This window comes from Phocoena sinus, chromosome 5 (assembly GCF_008692025.1).
Source record: "Phocoena sinus isolate mPhoSin1 chromosome 5, mPhoSin1.pri, whole genome shotgun sequence".
In the NCBI taxonomy this organism is placed as follows: Eukaryota; Metazoa; Chordata; class Mammalia; order Artiodactyla; family Phocoenidae; genus Phocoena; species Phocoena sinus.
In genome coordinates this window covers 57,600,699-57,624,613 of record NC_045767.1, presented here as the reverse complement: position 1 = coordinate 57,624,613, position 23,915 = coordinate 57,600,699, and the positions used below count along the sequence as shown (strand labels likewise).

General features: G+C 33.7%; 1 protein-coding gene across 3 annotated transcripts in view; it reads right to left on the bottom strand.

Moving 5' to 3' along the window:
• Positions 1-23,915, bottom strand: part of PCDH7 (protocadherin 7) — a 410,607-nt gene that overhangs the window by 200,735 nt on the left and 185,957 nt on the right. For 2 of the 3 annotated variants that reach the window (XM_032632757.1, XM_032632756.1), the window contains one exon: positions 22,931-23,123. In XM_032632757.1, the coding sequence (XP_032488648.1) occupies positions 22,931-23,123 (193 nt within the window). Of the gene's footprint in view, positions 1-22,906; positions 23,124-23,915 lie in introns of all 3 variants that reach the window. The other variant, XM_032632755.1, reaches the window with a different exon arrangement.

The following is a 23,915-nucleotide window of genomic DNA, read 5'->3' as shown; positions in this document are numbered from 1 at the left end:
TAACTGATTTAAGATGAAAGAATGATTATTAACCTTTTATTTAGCTCTCCTTAGTAAGTGGTGGGCTTCTAGTATCTTGCTTGGTATTTTACATTCCTAAGGTTTAAAAGTATAGATTGCTTAACTTAATGGCAATAAAAATCAGCTAAATAACAGTGTTTAATATTATCAACTACAAACTTTAGTAAAACAATTGTGTAATGAAGAAATCAGAAGATAATATTAAAGAGATTTAAGTGCAAACTTTTGTTACTAATACTGAATTATACATTTTTTTTACATCTTTATTGGAGTATAATTGCTTTACAATGCTGTTAGTTTCTGCTTTATAACAAGGTGAATCAGTTATACATATACATATGTTCCCATATCTCTTCCCTCTTGCATCTCCCTCCCTCCCACCCTCCCTATCCCACCCGTCTAGGTGGTCACAAAGCACTGAGCTGATCTCCCTGTGCTATACAGCTGCTTCCCACTAGCTATCCATTTTACGTTTGGTAGTGTATATATGTCCATGCCACTCTCTCGCTTTGTCACAGCTTACCCTTCCCCCTCCCCATAAGACACAGACCTACTAGAGAATGGACCTGAATTATACATTTTAATTAGGTTTGTATATGTAAATTTAAAGTGTGATATAATAATGCTAGTATATGACGTTTAAAATTTCTTAACTCAATAAAAGCATGAAATATTCTTTTGTTTTTTCTCTTTAACTGAAGATGTTCATTAATTTTACTTAATGTCACACACTACTTCCTAAAAGTAAATTTTCATAATAACAAGGTATTGCCATATATAAATCTGGAGTTGTGATACATTTTTCTAACAATTTCATTAAAATTTCAAGATTTAGTTGCATCAAAAACATTTTATAAAGCTTCTAGCAGGGCTTCCCTGGTGGTGCAGTGGTTGAGAATCTGCCTGCTAATGTGGGGGACACGGGTTCGTACCCCAGTCCAGGAAGATCCCACATGCCGCGGAGCAACTAGGCCCGTGAGCCACAACTACTGACCCTGCGCGTCTGGAGCCTGTGCTCTGCAACAAGAGAGGCCGCGACAGTGAGAGGCCCGTGCACCGCCATGAAGAGTGGCCCCCGCTTGCCACAACTAGAGATAGCCCTCGCACAGAAACGAAGACCCAACACAGCAAAAATTAATTAATTAATTAATAAAACTCCAACTCCAACATCTAAAAAGAAAAAAAAAAAAGCTTCTAGCAAATCTATAATATTGCACTTTATTATTTTCAAATTTCTAATGTTTTACAAATCTGCTCTCTAAAAAAATCTCACAATTTAGACCTATAATAGCATGACCCACTGTGTCCTCCATACAAACTAATCGGCTACCTGAGTGTCTGCTTCAACATTGATTAATGTATTGAATAATGTTCACTTAGAATTTTAATTTTAATTAATATATGATTTACTTGATTAATATAATTAATATTCTGAATTTAGTTTTCCCTAAAAAAACATATTTTAATGTGTTTTTTGCTCATTTTCTTCTTGACTTATAATTGTTTGAGTAAATTTATAAAACTATGTAAATCCTAAATCCTCACATAGTACATTTATAGTCTCTGCAACTAAAAGTTGTTATATCAATTTGATTATTCAGTTTTGTTCATCAAATATTTAAAGAGTGTTCAATCTGTGCTAGACACTGCTGTCGTCAGCAGTACTTAACCATTTGTGTTTCAGGACTCCTCTAGCCACTTAAAAACTGTAGATGACTCAAAGTGCTTTTGTTTTTATGTGGCGTATGTCATCATTGGTATTCATTATATTCAAAAATATAATTGACTGTCTAAAAATAATTAATTGTAAACATATTTGAAAATAGTCATAACAAAGTCATTTCATGCCTACATAAATAAAATATTTTTATGAAAAATGATGACCATACTTTCCAAAACCAAAAAAATAAGTGAGAAGAGTGACATTATGATATGTTCTAATACAGATGTGTGATATGCAAAGAGCTAAGCAGGAGAGGGTCAACATAGGCTCCACAGAAGAGGTGATACTTGCAGTAAACTTAAGAAAGAATTTGCCAGCAGGACAGAGACAGAAGTGAAAGGGGTTAAGACCATTCCAGTGAAAGAAGGGCATGGCTAGACACAGTATGTTGTAATAGAAAGGACGTGAGTTTTTTGGTTTGACAGAGTTTCCTCAAACCCCATCTCAGCTATTTCGGCTGCATGGTTTTGAGCAAATCACCTAAGGTCTGTGAGCCTCCCTTTGCTCTCTCGTGAATAATAAAAGCTACATATTAAGAATGTCATGAGGATTAAGTGAGATGAAATATGTAAAGTATTTTCACATGTGGGAGTTAATTAGAACACTCAGTAATATATTGCGTTTTGTTGCATATTTAAGGAGAGTGAATTGGTTATCATGCTGAGAGCACAGAGTACCATGAGGTCGGGGGGCGAGAATGGAAGTTATAAACAACAGTGAAAAGGGCAGCAGTGAAGTAGAGTGGGTGGGGAAGTTAAAGGTGACTATGAGCGATTTAAAAAAGAGAAATACAGGGCTTCCCTGGTGGCGCAGTGGTTGAGCGTCCGCCTGCCGATGCAGGGGACACGGGATCGTGCCCCGGTCCGGGGAGATCCCACATGCCGCGGAGCGGCTGGGCCCGTGAGCCATGGCTGCTGAGTCTGCGCGTCCGGAGACAGTGAGAGGCCCGCGTACCGCCAAAAAAAAAAACCCAGAAAACAGAAGTACAATCAAATGAAATGAACTACCTTGGAAACTCCAAAGAGAATCACTTTACATGAAGATCTTAGCAAACCCATAGAAGAATCTTGATTTCCACCCAGCCTCATTCTATCCTCTCCCAGGAAAACATACAAACAAACTGCAATTTTAGAAAAACATATTCCGGTATCATCATAAATATAGAATGAATGTGTAAAAAAAATGGATGATAAAAACTTAAGACAAATTTAACCATCTCTTATAGAGGTTTACTTGACATGAATCTCCCAGCTCTCTTTGAAATTAGACTTCAGTTACATTTTAGCAATGAATGAATAAATGAATATATAAATAAAAATATATTTTAATCCATATGAACAATGTATTAAGAATCTGAACTGGCAACTGAGATTTTTCAGCCTGGAATTGAGAATTAGGAGGCTCATAAAGTCTACTAATCAATGTCAACTTATCTAGAAAATACTTTTACTAAGAGTGTGGTACACAGAGAATGTTATGATTTTTCCCCACGCTGGTTTGTACCATCTAGAGTCTATCTTTGATCTTCAAGGCCTTCATGGATAGAATGCTAAAAACTATTTCCCAAACTGCAAACTATTTTCTGGTGATGCACCTTAGTTTTGACAATTAGGGCACAGAGGAAAAAAATACACTTAGTAGAGAAGCATGATTTTAAATGTAAAATAAACTTCATCAAGGCCCAGGTTTCGAATTTTATAAAACACAATAAATATCCAGGCTCAGTGTACAAACACTGGCTGTAATAATACACCAATGACCGATAAGAACACTGTGAATTTTAGGTGAGAAAGTTTGCAATATTCTATGAAGAGTTTAGGATTAGCCTATTCCTTTTCTTACAAAGTATGTTTTATACTAATCCATCATTTTGGCTGATTTCTCCACCACTACAATTCAACCCACACTAAGTTATCAGTAGAGCAAGCAAAGAAAATAAAGCATTAAAGCCAAAGTAATAATGGAAATTATGGTTGGACCTTGGACCCAGAAAATATTAATTTATTCAGCTTAATAAATAAATAAATACAGCATTTTATTCCACCCAATGCACATGCAAATAATTATAGAAATTATTTTCAAGATAATTTTGTTGTAAAAAAATTTATATATTGTTAAAAATGTAACCAAGCTTTTCACTTTATAATTTCTTATATCCTGACTTTATAAATATGAATAGTAAAGCTCTGTATCCAAATAGACAGTGTCTAACTCCATGTAGCACTCATTATCCAGGACTTACAAATGACTGTACTAATAACTGAAATTAAATATTACATGAAAAATGTTTACTTCATTTTTTCTGGTCTCATGTATGTGTACATGTTTCATTGAAATTTCTCTTTTCCTTACAATTTTTTTTTGCTACCTCCCCTCTCTTGGTATCAACTACCATATTCTAACTTTGCCAAGTCAAACAACAGTTGTCAATTCTGTGTGAATTTAGCCACATAAATGTAGTAATCTACTCACAATTGGGAAACATTTTTTTTTTTGTCAAAAATGCTTCAGTCTTGAATAAGTTTAGCAGAAGCTACGCTAAGCCATTTTGAGTTTGCCCAAATGAAAATAAAAACAAAATGGATGATTTCCTTTGTAAAATCAAAATAACTCCATGCTGCAGTGTTATTTATAATTTTAAACCTCAAGGAATGATTATTCATAGATATGTGGAATGGAAGGGAAGTGAAACAGTCTGTTCACCGTATCCTTCATTTGAAACACTTTGCCCACTGTTCCGAGTTAATGTATTTTAATTTCTTTTTAAAACACAAGCTGTTCTTTGACTATAAGACATCTCAGACTCTTAGACTTTTTTTGTGTGTGTATTATTTCCTCCTCAACCTACTCATGCACAACCAGAGAAGCAGGCAGCATGCTCTAAGTTGGAATTCAGTTAATACATGAGAACACCTTTTTCAATACTATAATTTAAATTACATGAATTAAAATGCCAACGTTGGGCAATGCTATTCCCTTGAAGCATATATATTATTTCATTATGGATGTATTAATTCATAATGTTTTATTTCAAGCCTGTAAAATATGGTATCCTCTTGAGAAATCTGACAGATGATGAAACTGCATTATACTTCCACAAAGTTGCTGATTTCTTCTTATTTGAATCAGCTATCTGAATTAGTTAAATAGCATCAAATTTAATAAACAGCATATGGACCTACTAATATATGAGAAGAACCTATTCTTTCTTTCCCCTGCCACATATATGCTCTTTTATCTTTAAATGATACATTTCCTGCAGGGGAGGGGTCCTTGAAAATAAGCCATATGTCACATGGATTTCATTGTAAAAATGACAGCTAAGTTTATTTTAAGAGTATTGTACAAAAAGAAACCAAATCTTTGAAATCTTTGCCTTAGTATATCTTCTCTGTTTGTACATAATGCACAAAATACACTTTTGTATTTTGCTGTTGTATATTTTTCCACTTAGGGAAATAAAATTTTGTAAAATTTTATATTGTATGCTTAAACTTTTTGAGTCTTTTAAATAGTCAATTATTCAATTAATGGGGGTTCATTATACGAAGAAGAAGGTGAAATCACCATTTTTTAAGTAAAATTTACTGACCAAATACGCTGTATTTCTCAGTAGAGTTTCAATGAAAATCAATTCACAGAGTGTGATGATAAAAGCTTTTGAAAAGTTCAAGACAAAAAAAAAAATCTACTCTTTAAAATGTGGGCCAAAAGTTCTGAAGTTTAATTCCTGGGAGACGAAGAAAGAGGTTAAATATATTTTGATATGCCAAATGCAGTTTCAGAGCACTGGTAATAACCCTGAGTCCCTCTTGCCTACACACACACCAATATTCTTCATTCTGGGGTAATCACTGGTCTCAAATTTCAGGTCTGTGCTCATCAACCTTGGTCTGTTTTTCTTCTAACATGAACTCAATTAAACTTCCTACTCTTTTTTTGTTGTTGTTAATACCCTGAGAAAACCATAATTCAAAAAGAGACATGTACCACAATGTTCATTGCAGCACTATTTACAATAGCCAGGACATGGAAGCAAACTTCCTACTCTTAATGGACCTTTCCATTTCTTGCCAATAAAAGAAACAGGTAAGGAAATATGTCAAAAGTAGGCATGTACATGGAAAGTCACATTCTGTGCAAGAGCAAGTATTTCTAAAATAAATGTGTATTCTAAATTTTCCTATATCAAATTTAGATTTGCAAAGCCAGGCCATGTATGATTACAAATGCTGAAAGCATACCTCTTCAGTGGTTCATGCTTTTGAGATTTCAAATTACAACAGCATCCCATTTTTACAAGGCATTACTAGAATATTCTCCAATGTGTATGTTAGATTCCTTTATAGAGACAGTCATGTTCCTACAAGCCATAAATTTAATAAATCATCAGATATATAACTTTCATTCTCACATTTACATTACCAAGTATTTTATGGAGCAATTTTCTTAGTCATAGCAGTGAGACTGTTCAATGATATAAATAAATAAATAAATACTATTTCAACATAAAACCCTTAACTCTAAAGGAAAATAACTATGCTGGAGTCTCACAAAAGGTAAATAACTATGCTGGAGTCTCACAAGAATACAATTCACTATTAAAAGGAATTCAGTTATCAGTAGGGTCTATCTTGGATTGCTTCCATGAAGGTTTATTACGAGTAGTATCAGAAGGACTTTATTATAAAAAGCATTGCAGAAGCCAAGGACACAGTTATGGCTGGGTTCCAGTGAAGAGAGAAATAGCTTGAAAAGCCTAATATACTGCAATACTGAAATTGTTATTATAAATAACTGGTACATTTACATCGGATTATCATACATTTTCAACAGAAACTTGAAATGCCAACTCTGTCAGTATCAGTCTCTGGGCACAGTTTCCTGTTGAGACCTGTTATGCATTATCAGAGTCAGGCATAAATGCTCCCAAAGGGTTTTTAGGCTTATATTATAAAACAAAATCCCTTGTAAGGAAAACCAGATTTTTAGGTGTAAAGGATATTTTGAAATTATGAAATATTTGAATGATCCAGTGAAATTACCTTGAAACAATATTTTAAAATACTCTAACTAAACATACAGCTATTTTAACTTAATCAGCACAGTTCCCAAGTATACACTGTAAAAATGTAAGTATACATCTTATTCTTGAGAGGTAGGGGGGAAGCAGTAGAAGGCATTACAAAACTATAGCCTTAAATTAACCTTATAGTCCTTTTGTTAGTTATTTACCAAAGGGATTATATTGAAATCCAAGTTGGCATGTTACATAATGAGAAAAATCAACCCAAATTTTAAAGGCACATGCTCTACACATTTTCTATTTGCAATTTAATAAACTTACTTTAATATAGGAGTATTGCTTATTTTTACAATAAAAGTCTCAATATGGTAGGAGGATGTCAAATCTGCAAATGATTAAACTATTGACTTTAATTTAATGGAACATTTCCAAAATAAAGTCTTTCTGGAGGCATAGTTTATTACTCAAATTATTTCCAAGAAGTGCTTTAGCCTTCTCAGCCCAGCCCATCCAGGATGGTGTGTCATGCATGTGTGCATGCTTGCATGTGTTTCCCAGGTGAGCAATACTGAGTCTTCTTAAAATTTGCTCATAAATTTCAGAATGAGTATCCAAAATATACAGCAACTGATAAGTCAAATTCTCCACATGTTTTTCTATCAAATAAAATATTTGTCCTAAATATTGTCTAGGAAGGCACATCAGGTACAAGTAGATAGTTTGTGAAGTCCAATCAATAAGGACGCTAGCTAAATGAAGTGCAAAAAATATTATAATGGATCCTTTTTCTCTTTGGAATCGATGGCAGTAACCTTTGTTTAGAAAAAATGTGTGTCTGAGCAATAACGTGTACCAATATTTCTCAAGCTGCTAAAATGAAAAGAGCTCAGAGGTAGGCATCTCTCCATGTAGTTATATTATGTTTTCTGTTTTTTTTCTCCCCTATTGAGGCAAGAGAACTGTCTTAAGTACTTCAGAAATGCCCTATCTTCTTCTTATGGAAGGGAATGAAGGCCTTAGCACTGAAGCTAAAATATATACAATAGATACAAATGAGCAGCAGGGGCAGATGGGAGCTTTTGGTTGCTTGATGACTAGGTCAATTATTAGCAAACTAAATATGCCAGCTTCTCAGTGAAAACAGATATTTTCACTTAATCCCACACTGAAATATGCATTATCTTTTCTGCATGTTCCTAAATACATGAAATGATTCCATGTCAAATATAAAAAGCAATATTCTTATTTCAGTATGAAACCCAAATTACAATAGCTTAACTATTAGCACTGATTGAGTTATCAATCTATATTTGTAAGGCATATCTTCTCCTGACTACTAAAAAATTTAATACGATATAATACTTGAGAATAAAGGACTTGGAAAATCTTTTGTGCAGATGATATATACGCACTTTTACTTGTTTGTGCCAGTGGTTTTGAAATTACTTTTCAATTTATTTTAATTTGTTACTGTATCTAAGGAAGCTTCTTTTTCTTAAGTAAGTTTGAGCAAATTCAATAATTTATACCAGCTGATAGGCATAATTAAAATAAAGATTCCCCAGAGAGGCATGGGGCTTATGTTGCAGTTAAAAATATGTGTCTCCCAGTCCTGAAATAGCTAAGATATTTTCTAATTCAATCATATACTATAAAAATTCTATTATTTAACACAGTCTAGTAGTTCTGAAATTAGTGATATGGGTAAATAAGTGTTTCTGCTATATCCTACAAAGGGGAACATTTGAAAGAAAAATCTCTAAGAGTTTATAAATTTGCTTGTTTTTTTGCTTATTTTGAAATTTTCAACATTATCGAGACATTAAAAGTATTAAATAAACTTTAAGTATCTTTTTAATACATGCTTTACTGAACGGTTTGCATAATTAAAAAGTTAATTGCTCTGTTTCCACAATCTTTGGGAGTCAGGGGACCAACTCCAGAAGCAGGCTCTTAGTGCTGTATTTTCTCATACACATACATTATCCTTTTCAGTGAAGCACCTTCCCTACCTTGGCAGAAGGATGCAATGAAGGGGTGTGTGTGTGTGTGTGTGTGTGTGTGTGTGTGTAGAATGAACTACCAATGAGATATAGGCATAAGGAATAAAGCTGTATAGTTTAATCAGTGAATAAAGCACCTGGTATTAATTCTTACCCTATTTTGGGCATATGGTATTTCTTTAAGCAGTTCATTATATTGAGTCTATTATCTTAGTATTCTGAAGGGAAAAAATAATTAGCATGTTCTTAATTGTTGTGATATGAACACAACTATTTCACTTATGATCCCAGGTATCAACATTTATGTCAGCCCACAATGTAGAGTATTTCTTGATGATGACACAAAATAACTGCTTTACACAAAATTACAAAAATGCATTGTGTTTTATAACACATGCAAATAAAGAGGGGAATTCCCTTAATATCCCTGAAAATGGGAATGGATTACTGGTTGCCTCAGATAATGAGACAACAAGATCAGTGATTTGCTCAAAACTGCATAATACATTAATGCTTCCGTTATATATAAAATGAAAACTAAATTTTTCCTACTTAAAGATATTTTTAAAATAGAAATCATTATAATGGCTTTCATAGGTTTTCCTGAGCTTTGAATGTAGTAACATAAACATAGCTCTTTGGAGCTGATAGCAGCAAAGCAAGAATAATAAATAATAACAGTTACTAAGTTGAGCACCTAGTATTATCAAGTATTAACCATAATTTTACTTCTCTTCTTCCGAGTTACATCATTTATAAAATGCAGATAATATTACCTTCCTCAGAGTGATTCTATGAAGCAAACGAATATGTAGAACCCTCAGGTTATCACTAATATACTGTAAAGGTATTCATTTATTATTTCAATTTTTCCTTACCCTTTTTTTTTTTTTTTTTTGTGGTTCACCGGCCTCTCACTGTTGTAGCCTTTCCCGTTGCGGAGCACAGGTTTCAGACGCGCAGGCCCAGCAGCCATGGCTCACGGGCCCAGCCGCTCCGCGGCATGTGGGATCTTCCCGGACCGGGGCACGAACCTGCGACCCCTGCATCGGCAGGAGGACTCTCAACCACTGTGCCACCAGGGAAGCCCACCCTTTTATCATTTATTTTTAGATACTTAATAAAGATACTATTTCATCATTCTAGTAAGCCTTTTTTGATAGATTGTCCTCTTTATGTTATGTTGCTCTTTTCTGGTGCTTCACTCTTTGTGTGTGTAAGTGTAAGAGGGCATGAATGAATCTATAATTCATTTGTCTCTGACATTAGAGATACTTCGTGATGACTTGGTTCCTTTAAATTCCCTTCAGCCCTTTATATTTGAATTGTATTGTAACTGGAGTGTTTCATACTGTGATCTGAAAATTATCTCCTATAACTGACAAAAGTTGATTTCTACATTTATAAATGTATTTGGCTTAATTAGTAGTTTAAGAGGAGATGTGAATAAGTGTTATGAAATGGTGCCTAATTGGCGGAGTCTATCCACACTGTGATTGGCAGTCATCTTTACAAGGCTTTTCTTACTGCCATGAATTTTTGAGAGTTGACTGTAATCTCAGTCTTTTAGGAACCACTTGGCTACTGGGCACTGAATGATCTTTAATAATTATTTGATGAATATCTCTGTGAGTTACTGTTTTTTGTCATTTACTACTCGTTAACAATAAATCCAGGAAAATATATGCAGGCCTGTTAAAGACAGAAGCCATTTAGCTGCAGAAAATAAATGTGAAACTATTAATATGTTTTCTCTGTCTATGACTTTTATTATATTTGCTATAAACACTGGCATTTGTTCACAGTGGGTAGAAAGCCACGTGTTCTTAGCCTTGGAAACTGATAAGGAATTCAAAAGGGGCCAGGAAACAACTTACATTAATGGCAAAATATATGCGAGGCCAGTGAACACTTTTGTAAGCAAGAAAACAATTATGCATTTAAAAATATCATAAACATCTTGGGTCCGATTTAATCTGGAAAAAAAAAAAGAACTACAGAACCAGAAAAAAATTTTAAGGTATCTTTAAGAAAATTAGCATAGCAAAGTAGTTATCTGATAGAATTTTATTAAATGCTAACTACCTAAAAATATATGTTCATGTAGAACTGCATGATAACTCTTTAAGAAGGGCAATAATTATTATAATTATTGTCTTCATTTTATAAGGGAGTGAGATATCATGTGAACTGATCTAGGTTCCCTTCTCGAAAATGTGATGGAGGTTGAACTAGGACCCAAACTTCTGGTATCAATTCCTTGCAAATGTACATATTGTATTATATACCACAACACAGCAGAATTAAGTTAGGTTTAAGAAGGACTTTTTAAAACTGAAAAATTATAGAACAGACTATTCCAAAAAGTATCGCCAAAAGAGTATAGAAACTTGATAGTCTGAAACGACTCAAACAAAATGACTTTTGGTAGAGAAAATGAATTACTTGATCCTCAAAATGACCTAGATAAGGTATTAGAAGGGAGAAAATGTGCATGGGATGGTGAGGTTTGGAGAGGCAAAGGAGCAAGATTATTAGAAGGATAAAATAAAGAAAAAAAAATCTCAGAGTCAATCTGAGGGACGTTCCTTTAATCCTCCTTCAGAAATGAAATGACTGTCAGAGGAGCTCAGAACTTTTCATTAGGGTAAAGAAGAGTAATGCATTTTCCCTGCTATTTTCAAAAACTAAAACATAAAGACCAGAGGCTAAGTAATCAAGTCAGAAGTCTTGTACTTTGTGCCCTGAAATATAATGTGGTTACTTAAGAAAAACACACATGGGTACCTCTAAACCCATGGACAATTGATAGAACTAATTTAATAGCTACTTCATTCTGGGGACATAGATAATACTCAGACATAAGCTGCAAAGGAAAAGCATGTGGGTTTGATTTCACAAAAGAGGATAAAAACAGTCTGGGGCTGAAATAGGCAAGAATTAGATTTTAGATCTTCATTAATTCTGGGAAAAAGAGATGAACCAATGTTGTCCAGGAAGCTAAAAGTGACTCTTAAAATTGAATTCTCAAAGAACTAGTGAAGGCTGAATACAATTGATCACACTAAATAAAGGGCAGTAAGCTTAAGGGGAAAAAAAAAAAACTCAGATAAAATATGGTTCTGTGTGCACATGTTGCTTTCCAATCACCTGTTTAAAGATGATGTATGATTAACATTGCCTCAACCAAAGTGAAGGGAAAGAATAAGGATTGGGCCCTAAATTCAATTTTCTCAAATACTTGTATAATTGAAAAATGAGTTTATTTTAGGTGAAAATTATCTGAGAAATTATGACTATATAAATAATGATTTTGAAAATTACATATCAGTCTAGATGTTTCTGATTGACACAGTATTTTGAGAGTCAGGCATTACTTAAGAGTAACCCTATAAACAATGAAATTGATGGATAATTAATTGAATGTTTAGATAATGCAGAGACATCTTACAGAATGGACCAGAAGCAAGGAGGGAAACAAAGTCTGGCCATTTAATCATGCCTAAAGCTGATATTGAGAAAATCATTTACATATTTAAAAAAAATTTTTTTTCCTTAAGAGATAACCTTAAAGAGAAGAGAAAACAAACAGACAACAACAACAAAAACAACAAACATGGGTTAGAGACACAGAATTGCAGCTGCTGCCTAGTACTAAAAGAGTCCCTGAATCTAGGGCGCCAAAGCAATCTGTTTTCAGGAGAGGATCTCAGCCAACGGTAGACGTGTTACAGCAGACCTTATCCGCCTCACTGGGTCTGGATGAAGAGTTCCTCTTCTGATTTCATCCTCGCCAGGCAATCTTTTAAGAGGTACACTGATTTTCCTTGGGTCTTCTTAGAGATAAAGAATATTGCCTTGGAGAAGAAGCAGGGACTTTCCTATTTCTGGAATAGGATATTCTCCTGTTCAAAATGTAGTAAACTAATATTCCAGTTTAACACCAAGGTCTTATAATAATGTTTAAAATTTGTTTTGGCTCTGTACAGTTCTGCACACTGATGAAACTGATATTTGGATCTAGAAAAAAATTATCAGGTACCGCATAGAGGCCACTCAGTAACTGGAAAGGATGCACATTTCTAGAGGTTTTTGATGAACCAAATAAACATATGCATGATTAAATAGGAGTTGAAGTTTTGTTTGGAAATGATTATGTAGCAATTATTTAGATTATCTTGGGCTGGAAGACTAGTTTTATCAATGTAATACCTACTTATAATTCCTACTAAGCAACAATGAATACAGAGAAAGGAGAATACATTTATGTGACATTGATAGTTGTCCTTTCTTAGATAAAAACAACATCAAAAGTGACATCTGCCTGGTAAATCATCATTAGTAAGTCTCCTCACATAACACATTTGGAGGCATTGCTTCCCTTGCATGGTGCACGAGCTGTGGTAAGCATCTTTGACCTTGCATTTCTGTGACTGGAACTGGATAGTCCTTTACAATTTGAATTTATTTATCCTGCAAATTCTATTTCATTGTTTTCTGTTTTGAAGCATATCTAATTGCATAATATTACTAACAATTGATAGCACTATTACAGTGTCAGGAATCTTATAATCACAAAATTAAAGTGTCTGATGATAACTAAAATTGTTTGATATCAATTATTGGATCTCACCAAAAATGCAATTAGTCACATACTATTTTAATTCCAAGCCAGTGAGATGGACGAATGATGACCTACTATAAAATAAAACATAGAAGTTACATGAGAGGCCAAAACTCACTTAAAAGAGTAGTTATTATATCTCAAGGAAAGATAGCAAAAGCTATTATACAGAAATTTCAGACTCTGTTGTACTTTCAGAAAATTTTGTAGAAAGAGCAACAAAAAATCCTGAACATAACATAAAGTATAAGTTGGTTAGAAATTTATTAAGATTGATGTCAAGGGGTGCAACCATGCCCCTGCCTCTGACAATGACATTATAGTGGACTTGCTGACCTTGGGAAAAATTTTCAAGTGTGTTCTTACATTATATCTCCTGGTCTTCTGCTTTCTCAATTGTCTTTCTCAATTGTCTCACTTCTGTTGAATCTCTATTGACAACAGAATCCATACAGCTAAATTCAACATTTTTTTTGAACATCTAGGTATAACCCTAATTCTAAATTTCTCCTTAGCCTGCCACGCTTTGTTTGGTTTTGCTTTTTTATTTTAAAATATCCTTCTCTGAAGCTTATTTCATTATTCTCTTATATTTCAGTATTTTTTTTCAGATTCTGTGTTGGGTACAATCTCTCTCTTCTCTAGTGTCATATGTTTAATTGATGGTCACATCTGTTCTCCAAGTTTCATAATCATCATGGTGCCAATGGCTCCTAATGCTGTATTTCTACTATTTATTTCTACTCCCAAGTTTCTAATGTACATTTTAATAGCCTGCTAGATATCACCTGAATTTTTCAAAGGTACCCTAAATCTGACATGTCTTAATCAGGTTCGTTCTCCTGGAAAGATGCTATTCCTTCCATTTTTCCCAAGTTGGCAAATAGCACCTCTGTCTTCCCACCATTGGTATTCTTGGTATCACTCACTATTCTCTATAACATTATCCATTTTTCTGCTTATCAAATCCTAGTCACCCATCCTTCAAAGTTTGGCTACGGTTTTTCACATGCCCAACTCATATCCTATTCTGGTTCTGGTAACCTTTAGTCTCTAAACCTAGAGCCTCTCATGCCTTTACTTTTAAACATCTAATTCTGTACATGTCACTCTCCATCACAATATCTAACACTTAGAAGGCAGAGAGAATGTCTCGTTCACCTTTGGATCCTTCGTGGGAATTTGCATAGAGTAAATGCTCAACAAATGGTTATTGAACTTCATGAATTCTCATAATACTCCAGATTCCCTGTTCATTGTATAAAATTTCATCTATGGCTGTGATGACCTTTTGCTACAGATGCTGGGTTGGTGAAATGAAACCTTATACTGAAAAGAAACAATGTGCACAATTCAGTATAGGGAACTATGGTTCACAGGAATGCAACCTCAGAGTAGCACACCACTCTCAGATCATATGTGGGTCCCCCAATGACCTCATCGTTGGAAATGTTAAGCATTTCAGAGCAGAAATAAAATCATAGAAGATACATTTTGCAATAGAAATGAATGAGTAGATTATTTTTAAATAATAGGATGCTGTTCTTTTTATTACCAAAATATTTTATAGCACTCATTACAGATTTCTTTTAAATATACAGTATCAAAACTTAGTTTCCTTTGTGACTATCACATTTTAGCAGCTGAAAATCTGTTTTAAAGGAGGCATTTAAATTTGCATGTGTTTCAAATTTTTTTTCATTTTGTAATAAACTTACACTTTCTGTACAGTAATGAGAAGGCATATAAGATAATGAGATTGATGTCAAAAACATATACCCCTGCATAAATTAAGTAAAATTTATCAGAAACAAGATTTAAAAATAAGGCAACCTGTTGTCTATATTTCAGATAGAAAGGGAATGTGACATAAAGACAAATACCCAAATATTTAATTCGAATCTTGAAATAACAATTACAAAAACAATTTGCAACCACAACAAAAGGAATGAATTGGTTTTTCAAAAAATAAACCTAATCTAATCCAATCTACTCCAATCTAATCATCTGATTTGAGTAATACAATTTGTCTTCTGAAAAGAAATCACAAGAACTTAAAAAAAATTATTTACAGGCTCTTATTAAGTTTGAAAAGGCTTATTTAAAGCACACGTATTTTTAGTAATTGTCCATATTTTTGAGCAGGGAGGGAAAAGAGACATAAAAATAATCTGTTCTGTAGATGAGACCTGGATTTACCATATGCTGACAATTTTATCAATGATAAATTATGGAGTTTTGGAACTAATTATGTTTAGCACCAAGAAAAACAAAAGAAATAACTTGATTAGAAAAGTAAAACAAACAAATAATTTAACTTCATTTAGCTTGACATTAAGCTTCCAGGCCAATATAGTACTTATTTTTAAATCATGTAGAAGATGGGTAGGTTAAAAGAGGCTATGATTCAGATAACATTTCAAGGCCTTCTTCCAGCCCAAGCTATTATGTATAAAATTGAAAGATTTCAGTAAGTGCATTTATAATTGTTTCATCTGAATAATCTTCCTCTCCATTCTCTGTGCTTCATACCACTCTGAACTTCTCTGGTGAGCTTTCTCCTTTTCATATTATAGTGAAGTTACTGAAATCAAGGTTGTATCTTCCTAACCTAAGGACTTCCACCATGAAGGCAGAGACTCTTTCTCGTTCACTTCTACTTCCTCAGAAATCCTTGGCCAAGTTTTATTTTCCACACATGTTTGTTGAATCAAAATGAATAACCATAGTTTTGTCACTATATAATTACCCCATTAAACAAGGGACAGGGAGGATATTACTCTGTTTTGCTTTACTTAAGAGAATGTTTTTCTTACAAAAAAAAAAAAAAAACAAAACCTGCAATAGGAAAAGTAACAACAGTGAGTGTTTTAACCTAAAAGAGGAATACTGAGATGAATCAGTTTCTCAATAAGTGGGCTAACCTCTGAGGTTGAGTGCTAACTACACTTTAAGTTAGTCCCAGAGTTCCTTAAATCACACAGAAGATGCTTGAGTGTTATCATATTTCAGGAACATCAAGTTTTTTATATATAACTCTAGAACAAAATCAGAAGAAAAACAAAAGTATATACAATATATAAGCAAAGAAGAATGCAAGTATGGGGATAATACCTTGACTAAATAGGGGACTTAACATAGAATTCATTACCTAATAAGTGTGCTGAAATTCAGATAAGCAAATGCTCTGAGAGTCTGGAGGCAACAAACCCCCTAACTGACCTCCAAAGTCACTTTGAGATTTGATGAGAGCTCATTCCCTCCTCAAATGTCATAAGGGTTCAGCAGAGTGATCTAGTTTTAAAGGACTAAATTAGAATAAAAAGGATAATATGGCCACACATTTTATCAGTGTTAATTATTAATATTGAGATTAAAAAGAAAGGGCTGAGAGTTCGGTAGCATACTAATAGGACACTTTTTTCAGCTCGTTTTCTCTGTCAGTGTGAATATTTTGCGGCAGTTCAAAGGGAAATATACACCTGAAGAATAATGCATTCAACTGGAAAACTGGGTATAAAATGTAAAAACAGGGCTTCCCGGGTGGCGCAGTGGTTGAGAGTCCGCCTGCCCATGCAGGGGATACGGGTTCGTACCCCGGTTCCGGAAGATCCCACATGCCGCGGTGCGGCTGGGCCCGTGAGCCATGGCCGCTGAGCCTGCGCGTCCAGAGCCTGTGCTCCGCAACGGGAGAGGCCACAACAGTGAGAGGCCCGCGTGCCGCAAAAAAAAAAAAAAATGTAAAAACATTAAAAAAGAGAGAAGAGAATACAGGGAGGTAATGACTTCTCACCTTAAATGACAGAGCGCAGGAAGAGTTGGGTTGATTTGATACCTCAGGATAGAATCTTTCTTTCCCCTCTTTTTAGCTCCTTGATATGTTTAAATGTCACTGGGTGTCACCCCTTGGTATCCCACAAAAATGAGAAATTGACTGGGAAGTATTCAAGGTGAGAATATCATTCTTACCAGTCATTTTAGAATGCTATCTTTGTGAAACTAAACATTTTATGATGTTTTCATGATTATGCCATCATGTCATGTCAAATCTACCTAAAGTTAACAATAATCACAATTATTTTATTATTACTACTTAAATAATAGTAGTAAATAATTTTATCATCAATATAGTAAACTTATTGCTACTCTTTTACTATTTATTTATAAATTATTACGTGCTATTATCTCACTTAGTGTCTTCCACAATCCTATGATTTATTATTAAGTGGGGCTAAGAGAAGTCAGAAAATTACACTGTTAGTAAGAGGAGAAATCAGGATTTAACCCGATGTCCTTAGATTTCAAGCCTGTTTCTTAAGCCAGTACATTCTGTCTACCATATTACCTCTTCTTCTACAGGACAATGTCTTCTTTAGATTCTTTTAGATTGTTCTGCTCATTTTACTGGAAAGCTAGAAAACTGCTGTAGCACACATCTTGATTAGTTGAGACTCTGCTTAGAGGTAATCTCTATTATCACTATCCATAAACACTATGAAGAGGTAGGAGTAAATAAGGCCCTCCAGAATTTTGGGGGTGTGTGTGGACTTGGGGATACTTGGGAGGTACAGAGCCATTTTACAGATGGCTAGAAAAGTAAAAAAATGCAGTCAGACACTGGTAACTAGACACAGTGAAATGCAGAACCATGAAAATGAATCTTTCTAAGGTATATGTCTCTTCCTACAGACAAAAATTTGCAGGGCATTTGTTTTGGGGTATTATGAGTATGCCATTAACAAGTATATGAGCATCTTTGGAAAGCTGGAAGAGACAGTGTTGTTAATTCAATCTAAATGAAAACAGCAGAAACCAACGAGAACCAGATGATAGTACCTTACAGATGACTACTGAAAATTGGGTATGTAAAAGAAAAGCAGAAAGTAGAGGGTCCTTTATCCCACACAAGGATATGAGTTCAGTGTCTTTTCTAATTACCCTTGGTCATATAAAAATGATGTTTCATTTCCAAATGATATTTCAAATATACTGTTATTTACTTCTGAAAGCAATGTGAAAGTCCATGGCAGATACGAAAAGACTTCCCAGCGGAATGAACCATGTTTCAACCCTCAAGAACAATGTGCTCTAAACACTAAAGCATGTGTAGTGAGGGGAATGAATAAAACAGTTAAGCCTAGTTTACATAGGTTTGAAGAAGTAAGAAAGTTTGTAAGTGTGAAATTGAAAAATATTAGCATATAAAAATCAAAATTATATTTTAAATGTCTGAGAAAATCAAAAGCATAAAATTAATTAGGCAGTTAAAATGGCCAAATTTCTGACCATTTAACTTTTTTAAACCTGCCTTATGGATCAACTGTTATTTTCTTATTTTAATTTATTTCTATGTTATACTATTTGTAAGTTTACCTAGAGGAAAAATACATATTGTTTTGTACCTTTTGTTCACTCTTACCTGACCAAATTTTATGCTGTGAGGTAAGAAAGTAAATGTGCTTATTCAATTGTGAGATAACTTAGTCATAATTAATGGTTTTGAGGGCACTGTACCGAAAGCCAGATCAGACCTAAAAATGCCTCTCTTGCACAGTGTAATTTGGGGAGGCTCCAAAACTGTCTCCCATACTGACCTGCTGTTGGACCAACTTTTCCACCTACCTGGTCAGAAATCACACCCTTTGACCCGATTCATTTCTTTGATTTATGTAATATATTCATTATCTACTATTAGAATGCAGGTGTGTTATATAAGTTGTGTAGAAGGCCCTAGAATTACTTCTGCTTTGCCCATATTACTGCATATTATCAAATTCACTCACCATCTCACTAAGAGACCCAAAGTTCTCTTTCTATTCAGGAGAATAAACTTTGTAAGAAAAACTGAATGTGAGAAAAGAATCGCAGCTTATTGGATCTGCATATGGTTTTCGAGTTAATTTAGTTAATTGCCTTATAGATGATAGAAACAGACCCAAAAGGAGTAAGTGACCTACCCAATCCTAAACGAAAATTGGGATTAGAGGTCAAGTGGGGTGTTTTCCATATTTGAGTTGTTAAACATATTATATGATCAAGTGATACACAGTAAAACAAACTAGCTCTGCAAATATGATTCAGGGGGACTTCTGGAAGAATAAGTAGAAATTGGCATGAAGGCAGGGGTCAAAATAAAAACTTACAATAGACCTAAAGAAACTTATAAACACCATTCCAAGACAGACTCTGAAGCCTGCTGCATAGTTAAGACAAGGGCAAGCTCTTGCATAGTCAATGGTTACCCTTAATGTGGTGATGCTTTTAAGCCTAATATTTGGTTTTCATTTAAATTATTAATTTATTTTATCATTAAAATATCATTAATGATAAAGTATTTTATCATTACTTAACTTCCCACCATGTACACCATATTTTAAAATATGTAATCCCATTAAATGTATTTTAATAAAATAACAAATAACCAATTTCCCCAATTTTATCAAAGGATCAACTTGAAGTAAACATACTATTGATATTAATTAAAGGAAAAAATGTTAGTGATTTTTTCATTAATAAATGCATAATTCATGAGGGCTTTTTAAAAAGTATTTTTAATGTATAATTTTCATTGTTCCTTTCCAGAGACCCATGGGATATAAGTACCCCAGATTTGAAATGATCAGAAGAGTGGGTCTCACATTAATTAATAGATTCTAGTTTCAAGAAATTATTCTTACACTGTATTCTTTCACCTAAGCTAATAAGAAAATAAAGCCTCTTTTATCATTTGGCACTAACGTGGGTTGAAATATAGGGTAAAACTTGTTATAAAGAGAATTAACCCATAAGCTCTTAATAAAATTTTATTATGCTAAAGTATAGAAGGCAGAAATAAAAGCTTTTGTAAAACGTAAGTGCATTTCACTGCCTATGTAATTAAATTTTCTTGTATTTTGGTTATTTCCTTACTACAGCATCTGTGACAATTTATTTTTATCATTAGCTGTCCCAATTTATACCCAGTTTGCATCATCACATTGGAATATTATAAAATTATTGCACTGGAATTTATCTTCTAAATTTTACAAGGAAAGTTAATCCAAACAATTGAGTTATAACTGCATTGTTCCACATAGGTTAAAATTCAAGAAAAATGTTTGAGGTAATAATAATTAGGAAATAGGGCAGCATCCAAAATGGTATTTTCATGGAAAATCCAATACAAATCCTGATTAAAACCTAACCAAGCAAAACACTGCAGATTACCTGGATTCCAATTAAATGTGACAAATGAATATTAGACAGGTTTCAACTCCAATTCTATTTATGTCAGAATGCTCCATCAATATTGAAGATGAAACTACCAGAATTCAAGCATACAATTGCACTTTACTGCTAGATAATAGTCTGAAAACCTGAACCCAAAAAAACTTACTCAAATGTCAACTGCTACATTTGGATCACCCAAAGTGAATCACATCTCCTGTGTCATTACCTATGGATCAGGGCTAACGTGAATCACAGCTAGCAGATGACAAATGGTTACACAAACACTGAATTTCAAGTGTCAGTCACATAAAATCAGGAAAACTCAGTTACATTATTGTGTTCCTTGGCTGTTGACAAGACTGAAAACATAGTTATAAAAAATAACTAAAAGTCTTCCTTGGGAAATGTTTCTCAGTAAACTTTCTAGCCTCTCAACAAGCTCACCAGTTATGTTTTCCATGACATGTATGTTTCCTAAAAAGTAACTGCTATGTGTTTGTCTTATATAATTATGTTTATTATTAATTATTTCTTTCTTATTTTAATGGCACTGAATCCTCAAACTCAAAAAACAGAAATAACATTAAAACATGATTATAATGCCAATGATAGTTGACACCCAAAAAATAAAGATTTAATTGTACTTTATGTTGTTTATAGTGAGACAAGTACTTTTTAAAACACAAATAAAATTACATGATATCATCAAAGGTAATGCAGATATACTAATGCCCTTAAAGTAAATTAATCCTGCCTTCCTGGGGGGTGGGGGGGGGTGTATACAAAACATTATTACGGTATTTTTAATATAATTTTCACTTTCGTGCAAAGCATTTTAAACCTATTTGTCTTAAATATACATTCATCTGCATTGCAATTCATACCAAAAATTTTATGCTTATTTTAAAAAATACTAAAAAAAAATGTGAATTCTTAAAAACCATATCAAACTCCCATCCACATAAGCACACACCGCCATACACAAAGGTAAGCATGACTTTATAGCCATAAGGCAAAATGTATTTAATCTCTGGCTAATTAATCAAGAAGGTTGTTAATCATCAGACCCTGTTTAATATCATATCTGCTCAACCAGATAACAGTGTGGAAAACTAATTATTTAACATGATTTAATTTAACAATAATTTCACTTAAGGTCACTTACAATGTATTATTCTCTAATGTTGGGTTCTAATATTCATAGGTAAATGTCCAGAAAAAAAAATCAGACTTTCTCCTGCTCTAATATATTCTATTTGCATATAATCACTAAGGAAACTGGCATATAACAAAAATTGAGAGTGTCTCAATTCACTTGGGGGATGGAATGGTGAAAGACAAAATTCACTTCAAGGTTTCACTAGAAATAAAAATGTGTGTGATTCCCCTTCCTTTCCCTGCATATAACCAAATCTATTTTTATATATGAAATAATAAAGTTAGCAAGAACTTTACCATTCCATTATTTGACACAAATTTATTCTTCAGGCATCTACTTATAACCTGAAATCCAAAATATAAACCACCTAATTGTCTTTGGTAACATAAACAAATGTGAAAAGTTTCATAAGCACTACTTGCTATCTAACTTATAGGAAAGTGTAACTTAAAGGAAAGTGTACGTAAGGCCATTTGTGATAATATGAGAACCATCTCACAAGAGGATAAGAATATAGAGTGCTATAACCTTCTTTCCTCCCTCTCCCTTGCACAAAAATGAGGAAAAACTTATAATTAAATAAGAGGGGAGTCCTAATAGCATTTACAATATATTTTGGAGAATAAGATAATACTGTTCTCCTTCTTTGACTCCATTTCAGTTATCACTTGAAAAGGAGAGGTTTGAAAATATTTTCTAAATACCTAGGAGAAGAAAGAATCCAGCAAGGTGTGTTTACTGTCATTTCCTTTTACCAAGACTGGATGATTGCAATTGAAGAAATAGTTGCATGACAAAAATGAATAGAAGAAAACAATCACACAAGACCTTTCTTAGCGGCTATTGTTTAGGTATTATGGACTAGTTTAGTCTTTTCCCTAACAGGTACTACTCTGATTTATTTGTAAATGTGTTCATTTCTGACAGGTTGTTTTAAAATGATGGTTCAAGTTTGGTGAATTTTATCTATAGAGTTATGTTCCTTTATTAGGCATTTCTGTACTTTTAGCAAATATTGATTATTTCAAATAAACCAGGTTTAGTGTCAGCTATTTTATTTTGGTTTTAGACTGACCTTCGCAAGTCTACTTATTACGGCTCACTAGCGTGATTATGTGTGTGATGTTGTGTTTGCCCCTACCATTTTCCATATGCTCTGCCTCACCAACACTGCCATCCGGCGTGGTCCTTTCATAGTTGTCCTCTGGGAGTGGAAGGGCACCCAGCCTTGGCCCTGATGAACTCTTACTGCTTGGTGTTTCTGACTCCTCCAGCCCGCTGTCATAGCAACTCTGCAGTGACCCCTGATGTGGGTCCTGGGGCTGACTCACAACAGAAAACGTCACTCTACGAAATGGCTGTAAGAGAAAAGATTCTGAATGTCACTAAGGTATAAGATTATAAATAATCTTATTTTAAAAATACATAAATTACATACATTAAGGTCGACTGACAACTAATTCAATACAAAACGGTTAATATAACATGTTGAAATCTATTTTGTTAACTCTATTTTCTGAGGCAATACCTAGAGCTTAGATTTTATTATGGAAAAACTGAAAATTCCCTTTCTGAAACAGAAATAAGAAAACATTAATGTCACTAACACACACATGTAAATCTGATATTTTACTTCCACATATTCACCATTTTTCTATTCTGTAGTCTTCACTTCAGATATGTTTTACACAAATAGACTCCTTATAAAAACCAGGGTCAGTGATTTTGGAGAGCAATAAATATAGAGCTAATCCATTGTAAGAAGATTTCATTTTGTAAATACTTTGTCCATAAGGCAAATGGTTTAAAACTGAGTGTTTTGGCAGTTGACAAACTACTAAAGGTACAGCTGATAAACAGGAATTTAAATGTAGTGCTAGGAAATCGGAATATATTTCTTACTTCATTCATCTTAAATATATTACCTATTGACCCTGAAAGTGTAAGGGTAGTATTGAAATAATAAACAAAAAATTCCTGAGCCAGGGAATTCAAAATAAACCAAAATTTTTAATTGTATGTGCTTTTACTATGACTAATCACAATTTGCTCAAAAAAGTAACATCATGTACAGTCTTTAAGTTGTATTTAAAGTATGATGCAAATCTTTACCCAATTGGACATCACAATTTACTGTTACTAATGTTGGC